This window comes from Typopeltis vanoorti, chromosome 11 (genome assembly GCF_054136105.1).
Source record: "Typopeltis vanoorti isolate ZY-2024b chromosome 11, IOZ_Tvanoo_1.0, whole genome shotgun sequence".
NCBI lineage: Eukaryota > Metazoa > Arthropoda > Arachnida > Uropygi > Thelyphonidae > Typopeltis > Typopeltis vanoorti.
The window spans coordinates 23,267,501-23,293,497 of record NC_143559.1 but is presented as its reverse complement, the minus strand read 5'-3'; the positions used below and the strand labels follow the sequence as shown (position 1 = coordinate 23,293,497).

Sequence of the window (25,997 nt, the reverse complement as noted above, 5' to 3'; positions counted from 1 at the left end):
TGCTTTAACAAACATTAAAATTTGTACAAAAGTAATTGAAAATATAGTAAATAATTTGAATGAATCACATGGTGTGTAATACGCAAAATGCATCTACAGTAGTTGCAACATTTATGCACTTATATAATAGCATCGAGAAATTATTAAAATACAAGAATCCACTCTAGATGTGCGCCATAGATCTACTTTTTTCTTTATTTTTTGCATAGTGCGGAGACCCTGCTCTGGAGACCAAACATGGAACTTTTCAAGCCATTTCTGGCCTCCAATAAGCAGGGCGGTGGCGATGAAATTCATCTTTCACCTAAGGGTAATCACAAACATTCATGTCCGTATTCGAATCCTCAGCCTGTCGGTTTGAGCTAATACCCTAACCACTCGGCCAAGCAGGCCGGCAGCAGAAATATGGATTCCTTAATCTTATCTGGAAGAATGAGAACATAAATGAAGAAAACAACAAAAAACTTGCCAGGCGTAGTAACATATGTAGTGGAAACTACGAAAATCAAACAATTAAATTGTATAGAAAAAAGAAACAGAAGACATGACAATGTGAAACAATATTCTTGCCCAGTTAAGTGTCATCTCTATCCAGGAGGTTGACTATTATGGATCTCTGCATGAGATCCATGATGCGCAGTAGAAAGATAAGATGGTGAAGCTTTAATCTCTTCCATCTCTCAGTTAGTATCCTATGTCTGTAGATGGGTGTGTTCATTAGGCCAGTTTGCCTGTTTTGAGGGACGAAAAACCAGTTTCCTGGAGAAAAAACCATCCCCTTCCGTATGAGACAATCTAACCAACCGAATATAACCGCACATTTTTGAATTTTAGAGGCTCTGAAACAATTCTTTATCATAAAATAACGACAGTAAATGATTGGATCCGAAAACGAAAAGAATGGAGAAGTCATATTATAGAAATGATGCAGGATAACAGTTAAAGAGAGAGAGAGCGCTCTGGATACTCAAGGGAAAGAGGTTGGTGAGGAAGATCGAGGCGAATAGGAAAATGGGGAGGGGTCTTGAAAAACAAGCGCTACATGCATCTGAACATATTGATGAAAAGGAGTATAAGCTTTATTGAATTCTGCACATCAACGAACATTAAGTCTAAAATGCTCAAACTCTAATATACCCAAGGGTCTGTTTTTGAGATGAATTTAAGTAAATGAACTCATTTTGAAATAAGACTAGTTCAAAATCAAACATTTTCGTCATGCGCAGTTCGAGTAAAATTATTCGCTAAGCTATCCGACTGCAGCGAGTTATTTGTGCCTAATGCGAAAATGCGTTTAAAATTGTAACGTATTTCTATTTTCCAAATGTAATTAAAAAAAATAGAGTTCTCTTTTGAATTAGTTAATTTCATCAATATTATCTGTTTCCTCAACCATGTGTGTCTAAAGTGGGGGGGGGAAGGTTCCCAATTTTTCTGTACGTTTGCTTTGTCGTCCGAAGAGTTAGCGTCTCTGCTGCCGGTGATGTGAATCCCACTCTGGGCGTATTGTTTGCGGATGGGAGATGAATTTCTTTGCCCGGTGTGAGACCACCGCTTTACTAATTTGATGTGTAACTGGTTTGGAAGTTCCATGTTTGGCTTCTAGAACAGGGTTTCTACAGTGTGGTTTTTTGAGTGGCTTAAGGATGGACTAAGGGTGAATGAGTTCTCTCATGAATGCGATTCACATAAAAAAAAAGAAATCTATGGTAACTTTATTTCCTTCCATGTTAATGGTAATGTTGTATAAATTGGAATCCTGTTAACAAATTTTAATTTTTTGTTTGACCCATTATTTTCTTACTTCAGAGAGAGAGAGAGAGAGAGATCCCATTCTAATCCAACTATGTGGCAAATATTCATTGTGTATATGACGGAATCTATTTACGTGACGCCAGAGTGCTGGAAGGAAAGTAATAACAAGCGCAGTCCATGAGAAGACACGCTGTCAGCGTATTTTTATTTCACTCGATATGAAGAATGCTTCGCTGCAGTCTGCCTTGCAGTGAGGTTGCTAAAAATAGACACTACTCCATCCGTATCAGACAAATTGGTGGCATTATATCGCTAAATTTAGATTTTTTTTTTTTTTAAATGGCTATTGTTTTGTTCATAGTCCTGCAGAGTTGGTAAATTATAAATTTACCAACGTAGAATAGTATGCTACTGTCAAAAGTGCACCGAATGTAAGGGGTAATAACATTCAAATCATTATGAATGCTTCGCCTTACTAAGACCAATCTGAAAATGGTGATTTAAGTCAACGAAGATTGCAGATTAATGGGAAAAAACATTTTCAACAGTGTATTAAAAGTCAGGAAATGTAATGTTTTGAGTCAAAATTCCTATACAAAGGAATTTTAAGCAGTTATTTATTTATTTATTTTTAAAAACTATCCAGTTTATTTCCCGCCTGCATAAATTATGGAGATAAAATTGTCATTAGGGTTGCCAATCAATTACTCGGATTAAATTCAGGAGAATTACTAGTATACAATTAATATTCGAGTCACGAATGCATGGATTAGAAGCTACTGTAGAAACAGAAGTGCCATTACTATAATATAACATTATAATAACTTTCATTTATCTCGATGCGAAGGGGCTGTAATTTGTCAAATATATCTACCAGAATGGCTAGGAAATTAATGGATGTTGTTAACCTCCAGTTGTTAGTTTCACTGACTAACAACTGGAAGTAAATTGTAAAATGTTGTGCCGTCGTTTATATTACTAAATATGCTTTTTTTTTTGTAAACGGAAATAAAGAAAACAATGATTAAAGAAGTACTAAAATTGATACGTTGAATTTAAGATGGTTTAAGATGGCTGACAGAAAAGGGGTATAATTAATTGAAGACTCGGAAAAACTGTAACATAAAAACTGCGCAGTATCAGAGACAAACAAAGAAGCGAGGTAAAGGGATAAAGCAAATTGGAAATTACTGAAAAAGCAACTAAGGGAGTAAAAATAATGATATAAGAGAACAAATTCAAGCACATAAATAATCTATGGAAAGGGTTCAAACAAGAGTTAACAAAGACGATATCAAAATTAGGGATTAGTTTGAGAGATTTTATGAGGAGAGAAAGGGTTCCTGAAATAGTTAAATTCCCAATTCCAGCGTTTAAATCTCCATTTATAATTATAAATTAATTTTCATTTATATCATCGATATATTATATTTTATTCATCTCCATAAAATTCTATTTGCGGTTTTAGTTTTTCTTCCTATGAGGTATGAATATTTGGTATTTTTTATTTTATCAAGGACTTACCGAGGAAGGCCGTAGTAGTTCACCCACAACAGCTGTAGTAACTCATTCATACTAAATGCACTCACTGCTTGAACAGGCAAACTGTTCCACTCATCCACAGTTCTGTGAGAATTTAACTATTCGAGGTATATTACAAACAGTCAGCGGTGAAATAATTCATGAATATGGAATAAATCTGGTACATTTCGGTAAAATAAAACACAATGTACCAAAAACGAAAAAGAAAAAATATAGGATAGAATTATTTCAACATGCTTATTGTCAAATATATCAACCAATATATATAATATATATTATATAACAAATATGTCAAATATATATGGAATGGATTGTTAACGTATGGTGAGGAAACAATAACGAAAAAAAATATTTGGTATTTCAGCCTCCGTAGTTCAGTTGGTGACGGCGATTCTCTTGGAATTGTTGGGAGTTTGACTCTCTAAAACTTCGAAAAAATATTTTAAAGAGCTTTTTAAGGATGCGCATACAGAAGTAGCAGGGGGGGGGGATATCTGGGAAACTGGAGTTTTCCTCAGGAAAACCGTCCAGAGTTAACGGACAAAAAAAATTTGTGAAGGCAGAACGGTAGTTAAAAGCATGGAATGGCCTTACAGGATCGATTAGTTAATGAGGGGTGACTTCCCGCAGTGAGTCCTGGGACTCCATGGAGGTGCTTGTGATAATAATTTTTAACAACTTATTTAAAAATACACCAAATGACAGACAATAATAATTTAACAGTTACCTTTATTAAAAAAAAGGTGGACAGGACAAATTAGGCACAAAAATAATTGGAAATATATGGGATGTGCGATTAAGCATTCACAGACACGGATGTTTTGTCTCTGTGTTTAGGAGTGTATTTTGTGTCTGTGTTTAGGAGGTGGGAGGTGTATTTCGTCGTCCGGTGGACATCACTTGCTTATTGGAGGCTGAAGTGCTTGAAAAAATCCCATGTTTGGGCTCTAAAGACCAAACATGGGATTTTCCGGACTTAGGTAAAAATCAATAAAGATACAAAATATAATCTTAAAATATTCTTAGGCCACTCACGATACTAATGTACTATAGGCTTTTTTTCACATAAAAAAGGAATGTACAAAACAAAGAACTAATTTTTTATCTGAAATGTTGTCTTCCTCTGACGTTTACAACCATTCCCTTAAGAGGCCACGGAATTTTTTTAAGCTTCATTTATTTGTTATTTTCTAAAAACATTTTTTTACATAATTTTGAAACTGCTCTAGAGACCAAACACAGAACGCTTGTCAAGCTGTGTTAGGTTCCCAATAAACGAAACGAGAATATTACGGAAGATGAAATCTATCTTCCACCGGAAGAACAGGTTGACAGCGGAATTCGAACTCTCAGGCTGTCGAATTTTATTTATTTATTCATATGGAGTTTACTCCCTTTTCTTCCCTGTCCCTATTGAGGCGAGTTGAGCCCTCTCATGGGGGGGGGTCTCGCCCCAATAGGTACGGGAGAGAAAAGGGAGTCAACTCCATATGGATAAATAAATAAAATTCGACAGCCTGAGAGTTCGAATTCCGCTGTCAACCTGTCTTCCAGTGGAAGATGGATTTCATCTTCCACTGGATCTACAGCCACAAATAATGAGTATTTATGGCTGTAGATCCGTGTGTTCACTGGGCCAGTTTGCCTGCTTGCGGGATGAAAAACCCCAGATAAACTGGGGGAAAAAACCCTGCTGTCCACACCCAAGACCGGCTAACGCAAAGCCACTAGGCTAACCGCGCGGACATGTTGTTGAATGGAGAGTGAGCGCGCAATCCCCTCTGCTAACCAGGCCTGTAAAAGACATATAATAAGGATATCTATACAAATAAGTCTGTCAGAAACCAGAAACAATCGGAACAGGACGGACTGAAAAAATACAGGTAGATTTATTTATTCTTACATTATTTAAACTTAGATCAAAAAATGCAAATGCAAAATTGAAAATGAAAATATAAAGAAAATAGTCAGATACGCTTATAATATCGTTTTACTTGCAGAAAGTGAAGATGATCTACAACCAATATTTAAATACATTTAATAACACAGCAGAAAAGAAAAATTGTGGCAGCCATTTGCGGATTACTTTGACTTCCATGAAACTGGAAAGAGACGTAGTTAACTTCAGTTCAGTTTAATGACAGCATTGTTTAAACTGGAATCCTGTTAACAAATATTAAACCTTTTTTATTGAATCATTATATCTTACTTGATCACATTCCAATCCAAGTATGTAGTAAATGTTCATTGTATATATAGCTCGAAGCTGTTGATGTAACGTAGGAATAACGAAGTATTTCTCAGTCGCAGTCTGACTGAGAAATACTTTAGTAACAAAAAAAAAAAAAAAAAAGGTTTCCTACTGAAAAGACATGCTGACATCGTAATTTTATTTCACTTGATATGAAGAATACTTGGCTGCAGCCCGTCTTGCAGTGAGGTTGCTAAAAATAGACACTTTACTCCGTCATATCAGACAAATTGATGTTATCATAACGCTAAATTTATTATTATTTTTTTAAATTGACCGTTATTTTGTTGATAGTTCTACAGAGTTTGTAAATTTATATTTTACAAACTTATAATAGTGTGATACTCTCAAAACTGGAACGAATACTTGCTGTAATAACTTCCAAAACATTGTGAATGCTTCACCTTAATGAGATCAAGCCTGCATGAATGTAGATTTAAGTGAAAAGATTGCTGGACTGTGAAAGAAAGTATATTAGAAGTTAGGACGGATAATGTTTAGAGGTATCATTGTTTTAAATTTATTGCTCTATAGAAAGGAATTTTAACTAGTTATTTAAAACAAAATATATCCAATTTATTTTGCGCTTGCTTCAATTCTGAGGGATAAAATTCTCATTAGAGTTGCCAATCAGCTACCCGATTAAATTCAGGGAAAATACTAGAACACAATTAGTATTCAAGTCAGAAATGCATGGATTAGAAGCTACTATAGAAACAGAAGTGCCATTACTACAATAATAACTTTTTGTTTTCGATGCGAAGGAGTTGGAATTTGTGAAATATCAACTAGAATGAATGAATGCCGTCAGTTTCACAGACTAATAGTTGGAAGCACATTAAGTTTGTGCAGTCGTTTATATCGCCAGATATGATGCCAATTTCTTTTTACATGTGGCCATTTAATTCGACATAAACTACCTTCTACCAAAAAATGTATTGCACTTTTGTGGGTATGAAAAAGGGAGTTTAAGAAGAAAAAAGTCGCCATTGTTTTTCTGCACAATAATATATTTCTAGTAGTCACTATTAAGGAAGTTCAAACTTGTACTTACTGCTTTTAGCAGCTTTTCCTCAAGGTTTTGGTTAACTTTCTGCAGTTTCTTGTGACTTTCGTATAACCTGAAAAATATTAGAAAAAAGTCAAATCATGTTAGTTAGTTGACAAAGGCGTGGACTATTTTTTATGTTTTCTTCCTTCTTTAGGCCTTTTTATGGATACAATATTTTCATAATCATATAATAGAAATTAGTTTTACATTCTGAATCAAATAAATAATGTTAAATTTCATCAATAAACACCATACATAAACAGATTTAGTTAAGTCTTTCTGTTAAGTACATCTTAATAACAATGATAAGTGTTTTCAAAAACACTCTACTTGCTTTTTTATGTCAATATTCCCCCCAAGAAAGATTATAAATGTATAGTGCATTTAGTCCTCGGTGGATGGAAGGTTATGTAAGCCGAGAACCTGGTTTTCAAAACCTCTAGAAGTCTCCATTGAGTAGAGCGATGGTTTCAAACGCTAGGCGGTGATAATCATTTATCGGCTAAATGTATTTACAAATATCCATTTCACTGTGGACAATGAAGGTGCTAACTTCCTCCGCTTGGCGAGCCAGCTCGTCAAAGACTATGATTAATAATATCTTCTATTACTTATTTGCTATTTGGCAAATGATTCGTAAGCATTTATTAACTATTTCAATTTGCAAAGATACAACTTTTGATAATTGTTTCTAACAATTATTAATTATTAACAATTATTAACATTTATAAAAATTATTAACAATTACAGCTTACGGTTATCACGACACTTTTTGCACATCTTTACTGTGGTACGATTTTTCATATGTATGTAAATAAACTGGATTGAATTACAAAATAATTATCAAATTGCATCATGCGGACAAAACTGATTAATAATACTGAACATTGAACTTAGCAGTGTTACATAGTAGACGTGGCAATTAACTATTAACATTTTATGATTCGATTTTTTACTGCGTAATTCTGTCGTTCGTGTTGTAGCCAATCACAACAGACCCATACGCACTTTGCCTGTTTTGAAATCTGTCAGTAGATTGTCACGGTTGCGAGTTCTTCATATCATTTTGGATTGTGCACAAAAGCACATTAAACACGAGTATCAGCACAGTTTTTATGTTGAAACTTCAACACACAAGTTGACAAGAGTCACTGGGGGGGGGGGGATTTCATTAAAGATTGGGTTCGTCGATTGGGTTACTCTAATTATAGCCATAGTAACTAAAGCTATGACACTAATGTGTTATGTTTATCAACTGCATATGTTTTTGCCGTTTGGCCTGTTTTGCAGGATGAAAAACTCTAGTTTCCGTGATGGAAGACTTTCACGTTCTGTATGAGGTGGCTGACTCATTTACTCTTCATGACACACTCGTAAGAAGAGTGACTGTTCCAAGAGACAACGGTGGAAAAAAATGAAGTGAAGAAGAATATTTCTTCTGTGAGTTTGGAGTTGAAATATGGACACTTGAGTAATTGCTACACGTGTGGTAACATATTCAGAGGCGATTTTTTTTTTTTTCCCTCTGCACGTTTTTCCCGCTTCCATTGCAGGGTCCGCGTGTTACGACTCTTGTTAGTACAACCCCGATCCGGCCTGCCGCTGAGTGGGAAATGCATTTTTTTACTGCAGCAGCGTGTCTTCACGGGACCGGTTTGCCTGCTAGCAAGATGAAAAATCCAAATAAACTGGGGGAAAAACCCTACTGTCCACGCCCAAGACCGGTTAACTTGGCTGAGGAAGATCCTTAAGCTGCTCACGTCGTGGATGGAAATCGAACCTAGGACACTGCTTCCCCAGGCATATGGTTGCGAAGTGCATAGCCACTAGGCTAAGAGGATATAAATTCTTTGTTGGACAGTAACAGCGGAGAGAATTAGTGAGAAACAGATTGCTTTGTTCTGTACCGACTCAAGTATTTTTAGGAAATTGTTTGGAGCAGCTGCCCAAATCTGAACACCAAATCATGTTTTGTCGTATTCAGAGATATGGGTGTTGTTGAAAGTAAGATTGGGAGGAAAGGGTTATTTTGGACTAGAAATAAAACCCGAGTTTTGCGAACATTGAAATTAGTATTGAAATTATTATAACTCCAATGAAGACTGGTGAGAATTTAGGGGTGTAGAACTTGATACTTTGAAAGTTTGGTAGTACGTTTTTCAAATGAGACAGAAGTACAGCGTATTATCAACAGCAAGACTGTGGATTAGATGTGAATTCAATTGGAGAAGTCGTTGTTAACCTCACCATTAGTTCTTAAGTTTGAGCACAAATATCCATCCGTCATTACACGGAAAGTATGACTAGAGAAGAAAAAAAAAACTGTGAACCGAATAGCCGAAGTCAGATGGACAGTTACTTAATAGGTATGATGGACAGTTACTTAATAGGTTTTTGTGTCGAACACGATTAAATGCCTTGGAGACATCAAAAGCAACACTTGAGATTCTGCAAACTTTCTCTATCCAAAGGTGGGTGACACAGGTAAGAAAAGTGCTCACTGATCGAGATTGGTAGACTCCATACCGGCTGTGGTTTTAGTTCTGAGGTTTCTTAGTATTGTGGAATGTGCTTATGTGTTTTCCATTAATATAGAAAGCACGAGAGTGAGAAATTTCACAGTAATTTGATAGTAAAGATTTATCGTCCTTTTTCACGAATGGGTTGAATATGGGCTAATTTTTATATTGCAGGATAGATACTAGTGGAAGAGAATAAAAAGCGATCTAATAAAGGTGCTAGCTCTGGAGTTCAAATTTTCAGAACATTCGGAGAAATGCTGTCAAGATCAGGAGACTTATTTTTTTTATTTTTGGTATTATGTTTGGACAAGAATTTTCTGATCTCTTACTGGTGAAAAATTAAAGTAGTCACTGGCGTTTTTCTACGCGTAACATTTATTAAACCGCTACTCACAGAAAACGTGAGACCAGAGGCATTACTGACATTTGAACATGGAAGTTTCTTGTTTTTGGCACGTTCAAAATCAGTTTTACGAGATGCATTTATAATTTGCTTGTTGTTATTTCTAGCTTTAATGAAAATGAAAGAAGAAAGGAAGTATACAGATTACAATCAAAAGAAATTGTCAAGTTCTAGAGAGAGAATGTAAAGAGGAGTGGACCATGAATGCTTTCACATCCATATTAATTGTTGTTTGACAGTGATGCATTTAATGCAAGTGCTTGGATCAGAATACTGAAAGTAATAATTGATCCAAGGAAACGAGGCATTGAAGTTCGTCCCACTTGCCATTTTTATAATACCAGAGAGAGCACGTGAGTGAGAGTCTCTGTATGAGTGTTGCACCATGGGAGACAAAATAAATACTATAATTTGGTCTGAATTGCCCGGAGGTCAAATAACACCCACATACTTTACGTGAATCACGCTCACGAAGATTTGTAAGCCTGTAGTACATCAGCACCGTGGGTAGGTTGCGGGTGAGATAATCCTGGCGACCAAACATGAAACTCTTTAAACCTCCAATTTGTAAGTTGGTTGATGGTCTCACATCGGGCTATGACACTCAAAGAAATTCACAAACATCTATGCAGGCAATGAGTTTCGAACTCATGGCTTAATGGTTGGAGAATTGAAGCTCTCTCCACTTGGGCATGTAGTCAGCAAAAGGTCACTACTTTTGAGTTTGCCTTACAAAGTCAACCCTTATAAGTTAATGTGTCAACCAACCAGATCAGCAATGACGCCCCCATTTGACATCGTTTACACACACGAATTCCATTTTTTTTTTCAACGGCGCTATCTGTAATAATGTTTTTTTTTTTTCTTCACTTTTTGAATTATGTAGTTAATACTGGCAGTATTTATCATCTTTTCAGCAGAGTTCAATAAATTAATATTGTAATTCGGAATTCGAGTGATGTTTATATTTATAGAAATTTGCGTTTTTATACTGGTTGAAGCGGTTTATCATGTTTTGACCAATAAAAGTTTCAATTTTCTGTTGTCGCGTCAACTGAATTAAAGTTTAACATTATTGAAATGTCTGGTATTTTTTGGTAAACATAAAAATTTCTTTTCATCCCAAAGCGTGCAGAATTATCGGTCCATATTAATTCATTTTGTTCTTAAACTTTCATCTATACACAGTGTTGGTGCATTACAGATTCAGCAACACGATATGCGTAGGATTACCATAAAAAGCTCTTCAAATTAATTCTGATCTTTAATTTAGGAACTTTAGTTATCTACCAAGCAATTACCTTGAAGAGACTATATAAATAAGGTAATTCTATCCTGTCGCTTTACTGATACAGTGGAGCCATATCTCTTATGGTAAGCTATTTCCTTAAATAGTCTAATTTGCATAACAAATATGGTATCATCACACCAGTAATACATTTGCGAAAGAAGACTAATTTCAGAGTGCTAATTAAGTCTTTAGTTGCTTCCAGCTGGCTTGTACGCGACTTCGAGAACAGTAGTGACTTACATATTCATTTTCCTGAACCTCTGGTCAGCACTGCGTGTTGGCTAATGTCAACACACGAGGTTCAACCTATCTTTATACCTTTGATATTATATTATATACGTAATTTAGCTTAGAGATGATTCAATTAAATGCGTTCATGGTTCGGTCGTTATGACGCACACGTCTTCAATTTAGTCTTGGTTGTCAATCTTCTAAGTGTTATCCAGTTTTACTGGATGAAAAAAAAAAAAGTCATGTTTCTAGTAGGAAAAATTCTGTCACTTACGCATGAGATTGGCTTCTTCACCTTTATTTGCAAATTCCTAATAAAGATTCTGCGCGTCCTACCATTGACTCGAACCTAGGTCTTTTCAACAGAAGGACAAATGTAACGTCTTTTTTTTTTTCTCCACAAACTTCACTGTGAGCCGTCTTCCCTCTGCTGAAAAATACCCGTTACGGATTCAAGAAACTTTTTTCTTTCTAGTCTTTTCTTAAGCAATCTTGAATTCATAACATTTAGTCAACTACACACTGTTCTCAAGTGGAAAAAAGCTATTTGATACACTGGAAAAATAAGTATTCACTTTACCTGTCGTATTTCTCTTGCCAAAAGCAGACGGCTTCTCTCATAGCCTTCCATTCTCGATTCGTTAGTTTCAAAACATTTGGATCCATAATGGGATGGTTTTCATCAAGTGTGTGCTGACGTTTAAGATGTGCAGGCTTCTCACAGATCTGGATGCTGGTGGTAGAAAAACAAATTACATTATATCTAGTTAAAAGTACTAACAAACAATTATATAATCTAAACTTTTCGTTAATAAAGGTGTCCCAAAATTCACGCAAGATTTAAATCTAGCGCCATTTGTGAGGGAAAGTGTTGCCAACGAGAACAAAAAGACAGCGTGACAGCTGACAGTTCAGGGTTATTAAAAATGGAGCGCTACACGAAAGAACAACTCATTTTCATTGTTGAGCAATATTTTAAAAATAATGAAGGTTTGGCAGCTACAGTTCGCAATTTTCGTACAAAATATGGTCGGAATAGTGATTTAACTTCATCAACTGTGAAAAGATTAATTAAAAAATTCAAGGCAACTGGATCAATTAGTGATCTTATACACTCTGGCCGTCCTTCAACAAGTCATTCAACAGAAAACATCGAAGCAGTTCGTGAGAGTGTTGCTGAGAGTCCAGGAACATCAATTCGGCACCGTGGTCTTGAATTAGGCATTTCGAGAAGCTTTCTACAGCGTATTCTCACGAAAGATTTGCATCTTTATGCTTACAAAGTTCAATTGACTCAAGAACTGAAGCCGACTGACCACACACAGCGAAGAGAGTTCGTTGAATGGATTATGGAACAACAAGTGGATGCTTATTTTTCGAACAAAATCATCTTCAGCGATGAGCCTCATTTTCATCTTAATGGCTTCATTAATCGACAAAATTGTCGCATTTGGGATTCAGAAAATCCACGAGTGATTGTTGAGAAACAATGCATCCACAGCGTGTCACTGTTTGGTGCGGATTTTGGGCTGGAGGCATTCGGTCCATTTTTCTTCGAAAATGCGGCTGGTAAGGCAATAACAGTTAATGGTGCTCGCTATCGCGACATGATAATCCAGTTTTTTGTGCCTAATTTGCAAGATATGGATGTGGACGACATGTGATCTCAACAAGACGGTGCCACATGCCATACAGCCCGAGAAACAATTCAATTACTGCATGAGTCATTTCCTGGTCGTGTAATTTCCCATTTTGGTGATCAGATTTGGCTGCCCAGATCATGTGACTTAACGCCGTTGGACTTTTTTCTTTGGGGTTTTTTTGAAGTCTAATGTTTGTCAACAAGCCCACGACCACCCACGCCTTGAAGGAGGAAATTGAGCGCTGTATCAACGAAATTCAGCCACATTTATGCAAAACGGTCATGGAAAATTCGACAAAAGAGTGCGTATGTGCCAGTAAAGCCGTGGAGGCCATTTACCCTATATGCTATTCCATGCATAACCCTACTGTATAGTTTATGAATCAATAAGAAATTACAATTTTTAATTAAAAACCTGTGTTTTCTATCAAAATTACTTCTTGCGTGAATTTTGGGACACCCTGTACTATTGGATATGGGGAGAGCTGAAAATAATCGGGTTTTGATTCCTCAGACCACTAATTTCTTGGTCAGTAATTTTTTTTTTAACAAAGTAAGGTATAGATGTTTATTTTTTACTTTTTTAGTGGTTACGTTGTGATAGATGTTGACCCTAATATTGTGGTGGATAATAATAATAATAATAATATATATAATATATACATACTGAAATTTGTCGCAAATTGCTGAACTGACACATTCAGCAAGCAGTGTTTGACTATAACCATAAAATAATCCAATACTTTGCTAACTCTTAGGAGAATCTGCACGCAGGGGTGTCATACATTTCGGTATGTCGCAATTTGCTTTAACCTTCGTCTTTAATTGGATTCTAATTAGTAATTTTGGAAACAGGAAACTATAAAATATTCAGGGTTTAGAACGAAATATTGCTTTGTTCACTGCGCTGTGGATCATCCTTTCCTGTAGTAAGTGGTGTAGAGAGTGAAAGGAATGCCCACTGATAGCAATAATAAATCTCAGCGACTAAGATATGGACAGACTTTGTAGCATATTTAATCGCCTCATTGCAAATTGGATCCCCCTCTTTCTCTTTCTGCAGTTATTTCATAAGCTCCAAATAAATTGCATTGCTAAATTAGTAGAAAGGACTGCCTTTTGCCACTTGTGCGATGACCACGAAAGAAAGCATATTGAAATAATAAAAGAGATTAAAAATCAGCATTTTAATTGGAGCTGTTTGAAGACAATTATTTTGGAACTCGAATCGTGCTTTAAATGCAAATGAGCACTGCACTACAACAAAAATGCATATAATATCCGACTTAAAAATATTATTAATCATCTGTACGAACTATTGGTGGACTTCACTTTGAATCTGTCAAGACATTATCATCAATCAGGCCTAAGCGAATTAATGAACTTATTAGGAACAGAGAAGCACATATAAATCATTAAGGAAAGTTGGAGTTTACTTTTTTTACTTTTTGAAATATATTTGTGTTTATTTTCTTGCGAAGTTAAAATTTTTCTTTAAAATATGTGTTCGGATTAATTTGTTCGCTACTGTATTTTCTTCTCAGAACATTGGGTTTTCCCCTCGTGAAAAAAAAAGCCAGGAACGCCTTCAATAACAGCCAGAATAAGGGGTAAGTAATATGTCCCTTATATGTTTAGAATCGTACTAAGGTATCGCCGGTAATACCGGGACTTAAGAATATCTTTTGAACCTGATCCTAGATAGGAATCGCCTATAACGACCATCTCATTCAAAAATATCCTCTTTTTTGGACTCTTGAGAGAGAGAGAGAGAGGAGAGAGAGAGAGGTCAACAGCTGTACATGTAACATACAATGCAGCTGTACACCATCCGAACAATCAAGAATACATGTAAAATAGTATTTAACTCTGGTGCGATGTCAGTGCTAGAAAAATATGTGATCAGTATCTTATGACTAATATACTGATCATGAATAGTTACTTGAGTAAAATGTCGTTGAAGAATTGCACATTCTTATTTCCAAAAAAAAAATATGTCATATTTGCATGCCATATGGAAAGGTGTATTCAAATTGTTGAGATGACCACATTAAAAAACCTTTTAGAGGAAGCTCAATTATACATAAATGGAACTGTCACAAAGTTCGAAATATAATTTATTGCCATAGTTCATCATTCGCATTATAAACGGGTTCTAATATCGTTGTAGAAAATAGAGTCAAGAACATGAAACGTCGAATGCTAAAACCCGTCACATTTTTTTTAATCTATCAAACATCAGCAACTAAAAGTTCTTTTTAATTCTTCATTATGCTGTTAAATGAAATGATGCTCCTCATTCTTCTTCTTCTTACAGAAATTTAGTGGACTAGCATGCAGGTAAGTGAGGGCATAAAAAGTCTCAAGTTGATCACCCCACTAGTTCCATGCTTTACACGAATTCAGGGATAGTCACTGTTCTTCAGTCACACTTTCAGTAATGGCATCGTTACCTTTATGAAGCATTCTTTTGGTCATTAAGGAGGAAACCATTAAGTTACGGAAGGTGTGCTATCATCTTACGCAAACATCGCTCTCTAATTTTTAACCTCGTTCTTTCTTTCTTCGATAGAAAAGTTTCTTTTAAAAAACACATCGATGGTATTAACGAAAAAGTTCGAACGAAGCCGAGAAACTAAATTTCTTAAAAGGGGAACATAATCATCGTTTGGGAAGTCCAAAAAGGATAAAAAAAGAAAGAAAAGGGGGGGGGGATACTTTATCAGCTATATTAGAAAAGCGAAGAAACAGAAAGATTCAACTTACTTTTTCCTGGTCACGCAGCTTTCACAGTGGCATCTACAGTGCTGAAAAGAAAAAAAAAATGCCAGAGATTACATTTCGGCCGTTGAGTTAGCAGTTCTAACATGAACGACATCAGTCTGAAATGGAAAAATTTATAAGGTTACTATCGTGGCAACGTTCCAATTAATAATCGCCAAATAAGGCTGCAGTTAATAAAAATGACTTCGTGGAACCTTTGTTGCCCTACTGCCTCAATTACACGCTTGATAATATCACCTACTTAAACTACATCGAAATTTCTCGCTGTCAGCAAAGTGTCGGACTGAATAAAATTTAAATTTTCATAAAGTTGATGCCCATAATGAAATTTGGAACTAAAGATAAACTAATCAATAGAAAGCTATTTACGTATCGCGTAGATATTAATAACGCATCCCCCCCCCCCACCAAGAGCATCACTTCTTTTCACTCACGCTTTTTTGTGTGCGTTCTTTATCAAATTGATACCAGGGGAAAGCCTTAGGGTTTGACCATAAATTACCCAATTCTATTTTTGGGAATTTTAGGCCACCTCCTATCTGTCACAAACTGTCACATTATAAATCTTCTCCTGGTAACAAAAAGCACAACTTCCCATTGAACAAGTTTCACACAAAGCGAATATTACACTATAAGACTCTGACTTTTTATAATTTAAAATTAAATATTTTATTTATTATAAATTATTTATATTTCTAAAATAATAACTTCAGTGTTACTGCCTGTTATTATATAACACAGAGTTGTAGAGCTGAAATCATAATATGACTTAACACTTCTGACTTAACAATTTGAATTAAAATTAAAGACAAAATATTAAAATAAAAGATTTGAATATATAGAGAAAAATTCGCAGGATCTCAAGTTGAATGTAAAATAATAATATACTAGTAAATCCCTCGCCTTAAGCCGAGCATATGCTATTATTATCATCTTTAATAGAATGATAAACAAAATAGCAAAAAAAAAGTTTAGTATGTAAATTAAAATATTAGTTATTAATTTTGAATCTATAAAGATAATTAGCCCCTTGATAACGTGATCATTGCTGCTAATCAGAATGGGTAGTAGTGTTTAATTGTTTGTTCTTAACTGTTTTAGCTCTTGTTTCAGATGCATAAATTGAAAACTGGACTCATACTTTTACATATCTTGTCTTGTTGCAATATTTAGATTTTTATTTTTCCCTGTTCTGTTTAAACATCCAAACATGTTTGTATTTTTTTTTGTTATTCCATCTGAGATAATATGAATTCCGAAATATTTAAAATTCATCAATAAACTACTCTCACTTTCGACAATTATTACTGCTAAACAGTGGTTATGAGCCTTTGTAGTCGGGTAACGACGTTGCCTTTTTGGTTGCGAAGACCTACATTTCAATCACTTGGAAGCAAAGAGGCAGTTTTACGAGGGCTTTTCATGAGGGTGAAAAGCCCTCATAAAACTGCCTCTGCTTCTGCTACTTGGCTCCTTTCTGTGTTTCATAAAGGAGCCAAGTAGAGCACATACTAAATTTGAATACAAAATATTAAAAAATGGCTAAGATGCAAATGTTATAAAGGGACAGAACGCGAGAAGATCACTGAAGTATAATAAGCTAAAAGTATTACATCGTATTAAAGATAAATGAGGCTACGGTTACGGATTTTGTTATATACAAAATCCGTACAAATTGATACAAAAATATAGCCACCATGCGAACAACGTTTTAAAAATCCAGCAAGTATAAAACAGCACTCCCCCCCCCCTTTTTTTTAGTGGTTGTTTGAGAACGTAGCTCTTTTAAAGAACTTCTAAAAACTATGAGGTTTTACTCAAATGTCGATGAATTATTGATGAATTTTAGTATTTGAAGTGTATTATTATAAATCATTTTGAAGACCAAAATTTCAAATAGATGAGGGATCTGCAAAATTCACGCGGATTTGCTCCCAAGCGGGATCAGGACCAACTTACTCACTTCTTTCATACTGCATTACTTCTTGTATATTTCCTATCAGTCTCTCTCTCTCTCTCTCTCTCTCTCTTCTTAATTTTTTTCTCCTCTTATCTTTTTTTTTCTTTCTTCACACTATTAGAGTATTCGAGGACGAGGGGGGAGCCATCTTTCCTTTTTTTTTGTTATAGTCCCATGACCTGTGATACTCGTAGTCATCATGCTAGTAAACGAAGCATACGGAAAATAAAAATTACTTTTAAATCTCGTGTAGATATAAACCACACAGAATATAAGAACATAAAAAATTAAGTACCTCCTACAATAACAGCGGTTGTCAATTTAAAACTCATGAGCGAAAGAAGTTATGGCTGTTCATTCCTCCGTTTCCATTAATATTCTGAAGTAAATAAATAAATATATTGACGTTGTACAATTAAGTAATTGATAATTGCTACACCAACATCCAGTGCTGGATGTCAACGGTGGCCTGAATTCCTACTGAGACGTCAGAGGAAACTTTCAGTGTTCCAAATTCAGTTCAACTTCAATATTTATTTAAATTACAAATCTTCTCTGTAAATTTAAATTACCAATACACCATTTTTATTGGTAATTTAAATTTACAGAGAAGATTTTATGACTAAAAAGAGTGTTTTGATTTAACAAACTGATTTTTAAATAGTCGTATGTTTGTTATATCACTATAGATTAAATCAACCATTTTCGCAGAAATAATTGACAGGTTGCTTCCTCGTGATAAATATTTCTCCAAATGGAGCAAACATAATATCGCCAAAAAGGTGGCATTTCCTTATGTATGTATGAAAGATCTCTTCACACTCCCTCTTGAAAGTTTGGCATCATTTGAGCCCTTAAAATGATAACATTTACACCATCATAAAGATATAAACAAACAAGAGCTTCAACTTATACACCGCCAAGTCATTCTTATTGGCTATCCAAAGAAGCACATTCTAAAACTACTGTTCAAAGAAATAATGCGTCGTCAAACCGCTAACATCCAATTCAGATGCTCCGTCTCAGTTCCATATATTGGAGGGATATTGCGATCGCTTCACTTCTAAAAATGCGTGAAATCAGAATTGCCTACAAACCTTCCTTGACTCTCTGAAATCTCCTAAGATCAGAGAAAGACAGAACTGTCTCCATGAATACTTCATGGAATTTTGTAGGGAAGTCTACAAAATTCTTTTTTCTTGCAGGTTACCTTATATAGGTTAAAATAGTAGAAGTTTTGAAATTCGAGAAAAAAACACCTTAGCAATGTACCACACAGGATAAGAAAAAATCAATATATATACATATGGACTATATCCTAAAGAATCAACTGGTCATTTGGTTTTTGCAGAGCTGGTCAGTTTAATCTAATCTAATAAAACAACATACGACAAATTAAAAATCCAAGTTTTTTTTTTTTAAATCAAAGCAAATGTATCTTTCATGACAATTTTCGCTACTTCGAAACATAACTAATACACAATTTTTATTACTTGCTCCAGTCTACTGGTCAGCAAAATAAAAACGAAAAAAAAAATCATGAACATAAGAAGCGTACTCCAGTGAGTACAACTTCTTAGTTGTACTCACTGGAGTACTATCATTAACCTAAATAATAAAAATTCTTAATGTTGGGGTGTTCTAATAAGATTAAGAGAAAGGCATAAGGAACAGGCGTTGTTTAATGACGCAAGTAACTTTTCTTTAGCGTAACATATTGCGTAACTGTGATTCCTCTCCCCACCTCCCACAAGCTTTTATTGAGCCGTCCTTAAAAGTTTGACCGGTCACTTTATAGCTTTCGTGCGGCTGCTTTAGCGCTTTTATTAGTCCCAGTATGCTCTTTCCTCTGCGCAGAGGGAGGGGAGGTTTCATTGTGATAGTCGCTCCACTGAGAATAACTGAATTCTCTCTCCCCCCCCCCTCTGAGTAGTTTTAAGAAAACCTTGTCTCATGTTTATAAATGTTTAGGGGTTCATGCCGATTCTCACGTTCCATTGTTAAATCTGTTGTGATGTGGGCGGAGTCAAAGAGCTAACTTCGATCGATATCACGAAACTTCACGTGACAGACAGATCATTAACCCAGAGCTGTTACTAAGACAACGCCTGCTAAACATTCATGTGCCAACTTTCCATCACCAGCGCAAGCAAACAGCGGAATGGTAGAGTGATTGCTCGATTTCGCAGCTTAATAAAGCACACAGTGATATGAAGGAGAGCAGAATCTGTGAGAACTGTTATCAAGAAAAATACCTTTTCAGGAGAGAAAAAAAAAATACACACACACATTCTTTTCATGTGACTCCTACACACGAAAAGGGTACCTATAGTGCATCGGTAACCTGGAAATGCTAAGCTTTTTTTTATTATTTTTTATTTTATTTATTTATATTTATTTTTACATCATCCGGAATTCTACTCTTCTAAACCAAACATAGAACTTTTTCAAGCCATTTGAGGCTTCCAATATGTAGAATGATTGAAAATTATCTTACCTGAAGACAATCCCAAACATCTGTGTCCATAGTGAGTTTCGAACCAACAGCCTGGTTGTTGATGAGCGGATACGCTAATCACTGAGCCAAGACCGAAAACACATTGCTAAATTTTCTTACTCGGTTCAATACAAGAGGCATGGAGCTACGTATTTATAGTATTTGCAGTTTTATCAATTATTGTGTGTCAGTGTTATGTGACAGCCATGTTATTTGAGGACCAATGAACAGAATTCGTCCGGTATCCGATGATATTACCACCGCTCTGCTTATTGAAGAAGTACAGTCTTTCATCTGTGGGATTTACAAAAAATGCATTTCGTTTTCCAGAAGTCACTTTTTTTATTTTATTAACTTTAAATTGTTTCATGAGAAATTTAATATTGTAATTTTTTACTCTGCATTTTCACGATGATGTTACTAAGTCAAGGCTGTCTCATATGTCAGACTGTTAATTAACATGACATCGGAAAATCAGAATATGCTCTACTAGCGGCATTGCTTTCCAACAACTAGTCGATCTCTGCTTGATTTTTAGAAGATCGTATTCTTGTTCTTTTAAGTAGTTAATAAACATAATATTTTTTCCTTCCCAGGATTTCTTATAGCCAATAATGATATCAGAGTCATGGATTAGTAGCTTGCAAACTGCATTTCTGTAGTCTGACCGAAAGGACGGTGAATTCTGCCACCTCATCTACTATTAAATGTTCACTCCTAAAGACTTCAGGTGTTTTCTTCACACATGCACAATTCAAACAAATAGTTGGTCTCTTTATTGAGGGACATATTTTTTAATGATTATTTTTAAGTTATATTTTTAAACTTTGGTCATTTTTCCTAAGCAGTGCAAAAACCAACAGGATATAAAAATGGCGAAAATAAAATTCTTCCTTTTCGTTATCATAATTCCTGTTCAGTGAAGCTTAATTTTTATTTTCAGTGCTCAAAAGTCTTCAAAGTGTCATCCGTGGCACTTCTTGCGTGATCAATTAGTGTTTTTGCGATTCTATTTTTCACTCTTACTCGGCGTGTATGCGTGCGTGCAAATGCACGCATGCACGCACGCACGCACACACACACACACACACACACACACACACACACACACACACACACACACACACACACACACACACACACACACACACACACACACCAAATCTCTTACAAAACCCGGTTTTTGCTAGACATTTTTCTTTAGACAATGCAAAGTCCAAGACTTTTCCATTACATTTAAAAGAACAATTAGAATCATCGATTATAATAAAGATGTACTGAGTAATGATTCACATATTTTATTGAAATGGCGCTACAGGCAACGTCACATTTCACACTGACATAAGTGTCAAGAACGTTCAGAAGTAATTACGAATGATAGGGTGGATGCTCTGTCTCTCTCACACACACTAGCAAACAAGTACAAACTGAACTCAAAGAGTCGGCAGAAATACTACAGGTAGTTTTCATATGCAAAAGAAACGATGATGAAACTTCCTCAGATGCGAGTTATCGGATTTCTGCAGTCTTTTGGATCTTATGTCAAACTAGTAATAGAAAAATATGTACTATTATAGTGTGCAATGCTCTATAAGAGACAAAAATCTTCCTTAGTCTAATATTCTGATTGCTTAAAAAAGATATTTGCTTGTTAAATCAGCCAGAATATTGAAACGATTTCGTCTTCGTATAGCCAGATCTTTCTTTTTATCTCGCAAACGTCTTTTTTGACCTAGCCTCCAAAGGACGACGTCCATTCTGTGTAAGGACCTTCAACCTTCATGCATAGATAATAGTATTTTAAACACTTGTTTTTTTTTTCCCTTTCATTGAACGAAGGAAAGCTGATTTTATCTTGATTGAGATGAGACTATCTTCGATATTCTATTTTTTAAGCATGGCAGAAATTTTTTTAAGGATGCAACTGATGATATATGGAGGGGAAATTGTTCTCTTTTAAGGTCACCTGGAAGTGATTTCCAATGAGGATTTTCTCTAATATTTTTGCTCTAACTATTGAGATACAAAAGTCTAAAGAGAAATTATATTTCTGGTTGAGCACAATAGGTCATTCTTCCAATTGCGGAAGTGACATTAATGGAACAGGATTATTAGTTATTTAGAATTATTAATGGTGCCCACCAATTTCTCAGTGATTTTGCGCTGACACACACACACGCACGCACACACAGGATATTCAATGAAACATTTTCAGCCTCCTCTTGCTAGCTATTCTACTGAATATTATGGACACCTTTAGCACAACAGCAAGTTTGGATGAATAACCCAATAATATAACAACGTTTTATTATTAGTTTTATCTTACCGAATGGTACTATAGTACATTATCGAGAGAGAGAGAGCTCATTAACCTACTTTTACTGACGGTTTCACACCCATTTTTTTCTGTCTTACTTAATTAATATTCGTCTGTTCATCGATTTTTATTCCCATCACCAGAAAGATAAGAATTACTGACGATAGATTCTTTACTGAATATCAACTTTAAGCTTCCGGAAAGTTTGTAACACTTTCTGCTTGATTATGAGATTCGTTTTCGATGCAAAGAAATACACCAGCTTCAGCGTAAATTGGAAAATCTGTTAGGCAAGTGAATAATGAAATGTCATAAAATGTTTCTGGACTTTATTACTAGGAATAAGTTTTTTTAGCCTGTCTCAATTATGTCCTTTGGATTTTGCCATGTATGTACTGCATATGTTTATGCGCTTACTAAAATCAACCTCTGAAACATTAGTATACTGGATAGTGGAACCGCTATGTATTAGTATTACTGATGTTCGTGTAGTTGCCATTCAAATCAGTGTTTAGGCAATTTTGCAGCCCTTCTGTGGAGCACTTGAGTCGTGAAGCCACTGGATGAATCATTTTGTAAAAAATGCATCTAAAAATACCCAATCAGAAATGATCAGACATGGACTTACCTTACACTGAATGCTAGACCGCTTACCGATATTTCGGTAAGCGGCCTAGCATTTTTGCATAATTTTTTGTAAGTTAGGACCGACAGTTGCGACGCATCTGGTTCGGACCTAATTTAGTTCCCTAAAGATTCGTCACTACCCACTCGGATGCAACACTGATGATGATTGGAAAAGCATTACAGATTTGCTTGAATATAATCACGATAAATGCACAGACACCGTATCAGTAATTAGTATCCTTTAAATATCTCCAGTATAAAATTTAATTTATATATTTCTTATTTTAATCAAATGCAGACATGCATTTCAGTCTGCCGTATAAGTTTAAGCAAGAATCGCTGACCTCAGCTGGTCCAGTTTTGTCATTATAATCATGTAATGATCAAGATTGGCTATCATCAGTCTAATTATATTTATGAAGAGGAAAAACGATTATGGCTTTTCGTCAATTAAGGAAAACTAAATTACAAATAGTAAGCATGCTAATAATCTTTGTGTTTTGCGCGCTGTAGGTGGGTTCTGTGCTTATTTATAACCTAACGCAGGCGTTGCGCAACTCGGGATTTAACAACCCTGTTTGGCAACATTGCGCCGATCATGGGATGCGGATGGATGGGTAAACAAAGCCAGATAATAGGAGAGCACGAGTGTCGCTAATGGCTTAGCCTTAATCATTTATATTATATAGCACACATAAATAGCGCGTGTGTGATAATGCATTGAAAGAAGAACCGATCCTATGAATATTCTTAAACACTATTGGTAATTTACTCCAGTTAGTTGAGCTAGCTAAGGATTTGAAAAACCGACTTATTATATACATGTTTGAAATATTATTATTATTATTACGTAACACCTCCAGGAGGTCCAAAGACTCATCGAGGGAGGGCACTTACTCTACAACGCTCTGTCTTCACAAATCCACCAACCACAACTACCTTCATCACCCACACTATCGCCACCTACTGCCGACCACCGTCACTAGTATTTTCACAGACAATCACAAACATCCATGCCCTTGGCGGAATTCTAATCCGCAGCCTTTTGGCTGTAGAGCGGATACGCTAACCACTGGCCAACCAGGGCGGCAAATATCCCGAAAATTCAATTATTTCTGTGAAACATAAGTGGAATATTACTGCATTAGATTCAGAATATATGCAAATCACACACACACACACACACACACACACACACACACACACACACACACACACACACACACACACACACACACACACACACACACACACACACACACACACACACACAAAGGTCGAAGCCATAAAAGAGGGCGAATTAACTGAAAACATTTCACTTAATCAAGAAAATACGCACTTCAGCCCATAATATATGATGCTTGCTCTAATAACAGGATGTCACACATGTGAGCTTTAGAATACAGTGACAAAATGACGCAGATCCACCACCCTGAAAACCGAAACTGATGATCACCAACCTAAACGAAACGACAATTGCATTTTTCCGTGACGGATAAAATTACATTTTTTTCTGTTACTAAACTCCATCGAGTTTAAATCAAAATGCGTCAGTATACATTATAATAAGATCCGAAATATCAAAAATCATCGAAACCTGTTTATCTACAGTGGTTCTCATATACTTGCAAACAGAAGAAATTGCTAATCAAACGCTAATGGATAGCTGCAATGTTGCAAAAAGCTTAAAAGAATTCATCCTCTAATAGCTCCAAAGCAGGCATAATTTTCCATTTATATTCACGAAAACTTAACTCCGTACCAGTAAAGTTTAATAGACTTTTGCAGTTTGCGATTAAAAAAATTCAGACATCTATCTTGCACTTAATTGTCCTGAAAATTAATAATGCCCGTTAATCTATAAATCCAAACCATTAAGCTACCAATGATGGCTTTTATCACGCAATATTGTTAACTTGGCTGCCGTATCAACCGATAGTTGCAGTGATTATTAACGATATGAAAAACTGCTTATTTTTAATCGAAGTCATTTTTTAACTCAAGAGTTGGCGAATTGTGCCCGGTTGGGCCTAATGGGATGGTGTTCGCTCTCCGATCGATAGGCTGTTCTAATCGAACTTTGACATGGATGTTTGTGAATGTTCTTAGGCGATAAGGGAATTCCATCTCTCGGTGTGGTCCAATACTCTTCCCAAATCGGTCAGAATAGTAAGAAAATGCGCTTGAAACATCAAAATGTCTTAAACTTATTTTTTTTTAAAGAATTGTTGATTTTGAAATGCCCTTCTTCCCGAACAGTGTCATATGAGAATTTTTCCAAACAAAATTCGATTAACTGTTGCACGAAAAAGTTTACAGATGACCTAAAATGACGATGTATGCGTATTTAGTCAAGTAAAATATATATCCATATGTTGAAGGAGGACAAAAGAAAATCGATATTTGCAGTGAAAGTTTATCGATATTTTCAATAAACAGCTCTGTGAAGGGGGAAATTCCTTTCAAGGATGGCTAATCCTGCGTACAATTTTAATAACACCGTCCTTAGCGGAAAACTTCCTATAAAATATCTATTTGTTCAAGGATGCATTACAATTCCTTCGGATATATTAATTACTCATTACTAATACATACGAAATAATAATTTGCTTTATTATTTCACATGTATTGATAATATGCAAGTTTAAGTTCCAAAATCCGAGAGCGAAACTGAATAGTGAAAAGTTTTGTCATCAAGGAATGTTCGCAAGGTGTGGTTCGGAGGAGATTAAGAATGGATGCCTTTCATGATGCAGTTGGAATAATTGTTGCTGGAAATTTAATAGGCGATTTAGTCAGCTGTATACGTGATATAGCACGAGTTATTGATAGCTGGAAACAACTCATACGGTTAATTTGAAGCCTGAGATTGGTCTGTCATGGGTTTATACATATGCTAAGGACTGTAGGGAACAGCCAGTGGAAATTGTGGCCGTAATTGCTTTAATTCTGCTGATAATGTTTATCAAAGATGAGACGTGGTTGGCGGAGAACGATATGATGAGAGGTACCAAACGTACTGGTTGCAGTAAATTTCGGAAAACTGGAAGAGATAACTGTGCTAATTAATTAAAATGAAAATAATGCTACCATCTCTTAATTATCCACATACGTTTGCTAGTAG

The 25,997-nt window shown here is 35.5% G+C and overlaps 1 protein-coding gene across 2 annotated transcripts in view; it reads right to left on the bottom strand.

The window, feature by feature from the left end:
* The window catches only part of LOC150101368 (uncharacterized), a 151,602-nt gene that overhangs the window by 29,067 nt on the left and 96,538 nt on the right, over positions 1 to 25,997 (bottom strand). For both annotated transcript variants that reach the window (XM_090400866.1, XM_090400867.1), the window contains exons 2-4: positions 15,455 to 15,495; positions 11,627 to 11,779; positions 6,603 to 6,669 (exon numbers count right to left, since the gene is read on the bottom strand). In XM_090400866.1, coding sequence (XP_090256992.1) covers positions 6,603 to 6,669; positions 11,627 to 11,779; positions 15,455 to 15,495 — 261 coding nt within the window. The remainder of the gene's footprint in view (positions 1 to 6,602; positions 6,670 to 11,626; positions 11,780 to 15,454; positions 15,496 to 25,997) is intronic.